Source organism: Sinocyclocheilus rhinocerous, unplaced genomic scaffold (assembly GCF_001515625.1).
Source record: "Sinocyclocheilus rhinocerous isolate Xijiao unplaced genomic scaffold, SAMN03320098_v1.1 scaffold804, whole genome shotgun sequence".
Lineage (NCBI taxonomy): Eukaryota > Metazoa > Chordata > Actinopteri > Cypriniformes > Cyprinidae > Sinocyclocheilus > Sinocyclocheilus rhinocerous.
In genome coordinates this window covers 197,361-199,745 of record NW_015644009.1, presented here as the reverse complement: position 1 = coordinate 199,745, position 2,385 = coordinate 197,361, and the positions used below count along the sequence as shown (strand labels likewise).

The 2,385-nt window shown below is 36.2% G+C and overlaps 1 protein-coding gene across 1 annotated transcript in view; it reads right to left on the bottom strand.

Annotated features, from left to right (window-relative positions):
• The window catches only part of LOC107757841 (solute carrier family 2, facilitated glucose transporter member 4), a 67,861-nt gene extending 66,162 nt beyond the window's left edge, over nucleotides 1-1,699 (bottom strand). The window contains exon 1 of the mRNA XM_016575433.1: nucleotides 1,459-1,699. Coding sequence (XP_016430919.1) covers nucleotides 1,459-1,491 — 33 coding nt within the window. The 5' untranslated portion in view covers nucleotides 1,492-1,699. The remainder of the gene's footprint in view (nucleotides 1-1,458) is intronic.
• Nucleotides 1,700-2,385: the final 686 nt, after the last annotated feature.

The following is a 2,385-nucleotide window of genomic DNA, read 5'->3' as shown; positions in this document are numbered from 1 at the left end:
GATTTTGTGGCTTGTGTTTTAGAAAATCTAATCTTTTTGTAATCTTGACAAAACACGTTTAAAAGGTCTGACAGTCACGGTTCCATATTTGGTGACTGTTTTGTAATAGAAGTGATATTGTGACAGAAAATGATTGATTTGTGACAGAAAACGGCATCAAAAGAATTCAATAGAGTTTGGGTGTCACCCAGTGGTTATTTTTGGTATAGTGCCCAAACAAAATCTCACAGGAACCACAATTTTGGTGATATCAACTTCAAATTTGGAACATAACTTGGATAGACATATGGCTTACATTTTATAGCAATTTGAAGCGCAACATATTTTATAAAGTAATAAACAAGTGTTCTGTTTTCAGTTAATTTATACCCCCAAACTGGCAACGTATCCTGTGGGATACGAACATTAAAATCAAAATTAAAAGTCATGTTTTGAAAAAATAATGATCAAGTTGTATTATATGTGTCCCAATAAGATGGAAAATAGCAATACGTTAATTTTCTGATGTCTCTTTATGGTCTTGCCAATTTTAGAGTTAACTTTTTTTTTTTTTCCCTGGCATGACCCAGCTATTTTGAGATTTGGCTACAATGTGTTTTGTAATGATACATGAAAACAATGTCAAGAGAGACAGTATGTCTGCAAAGCATTTTTATTTTTCAGTTTCAGCTAAATAAATGTTTAAAAACTACTCTTTTTTGATACGAGATGTAAATGCAACATATATTTCTCGAAGTAAAGAATGCAAAAGAAGTGCTGCACGGGGTATAGGTTCCTTGTCTCGGTGCTCTTTGGGTGCAAAGGGATGATTCAACTCGTAAGATTAATAATAGTCCAAGGCTTGCTTATCATGTCTAGAGGTGTACTGTACTTTTGCAAATATATACAAAATGTTAAATGAGGTCTTTACACATACTGGCATAATAACAATATTGTTGAGGTTGGCAATTAGTGGTGTCTCAGGGTCATGGTTACTGTAATGGTATGATTAAGTATCGGTATTCAGCTAGTTACAATTTATAATTTAAAGTCCACTGTGTGACTGCAATGCTTTACTAAGTACATCTAGGTCATTTAAAAGCAAAGATTTGACCTTGAAACATGTGACCATTTACATACTTCCTCCAACTGCAATGTTGACTTTATTGCCATTTAATACTCTCTCTGGATCGCAATATTTTGGGACAACTTTATCATCTTACCAGAACTGACAGAAGCCTCACATCTGAATGTGAATGTAATATTTAATCAGACACATTCTCACAATCTATTATTTTAGGTTTTTAACAGCACATCCATTACTGTAAACATAAACATACTTTTGTTTTAATTATAAGCAATTAAAAATTGGGATTTAAATGTTTATATTTTAAAGATTCAAGTTAAACAGTCATCATCAGAGTGTATCGCAGATCACACTATCTAACATACATAATACATAATATATATTTTCATTACCTCCCCTCCCAGCTGCTGAAACCCAGCCGGCATGACGCTGAGCTTGCGAGACTCAAAGTTTTGGTCCTGTCTCGCAAGTCTTCTCCAAACAGTATTATTCCAAAGCACTGATCTGTGAATTTAATTGGTCCTTTTAAACACACACATAGACAAGAGCTAGACAAAAAAGTATATAATATGGATCTAGGCTCAAGTGTTACTCCAGTGTCTATAATTTTCTCTGTGACACATGAGGTTTGAAGAGGAGGGCATGGGGGCACATGCTCACACACTCTCCACCCGCATTTATTTTTGAAGTTTGGGCTGAGGCGGAGGGGAGGGGTTTAGATCTATGTGAAAAGTGTAGCAACAGTGACTAGATTTTCCATTAGCTCCGGTCCTACAAGGTTGGTTTGTCGACACACAAATTGTCCTTATGTGTCATTGCGTAAAAGAGTAAGGGTACCGTAGCATGGCTTGCGTGAAATTTGCTTTAGTTCAGTTTTATTATTTTTATGTCTTTGCACAGACCTAAAGAGAAAGACACATTACATATTGTGCAGAACTGAGACTATTTACTATAAAGTTAAACATTAATGCACTGTTAGACATTCTGTATATCCTCACTAATAAGCTGAAAGTATTATTTGAATGTATGGTGTGAGATTTTCAAAGATTCACTTTGTTGGTTCAGCTTCCACCACGTGATTAGCTGGGTCAAGAGAGTCCAGATACCCAGCCTGGTGGTTTGGAACCCAACAGCATTGGCCAAGAGTGGTCAGTTGGGCTGACCTAGTCTCTATTGTCCAGCTTTTTATAGCTTAAAAATCCCTTTCTATTTTGGAACACATGCCAAAGGGGTCACAAACTCTGCTTATAACCCCCTCCCCACAAACTCATTCCCATGTCACACGAAAAGAATCCTCCCGAAGCAACAGGTGTTCCTCA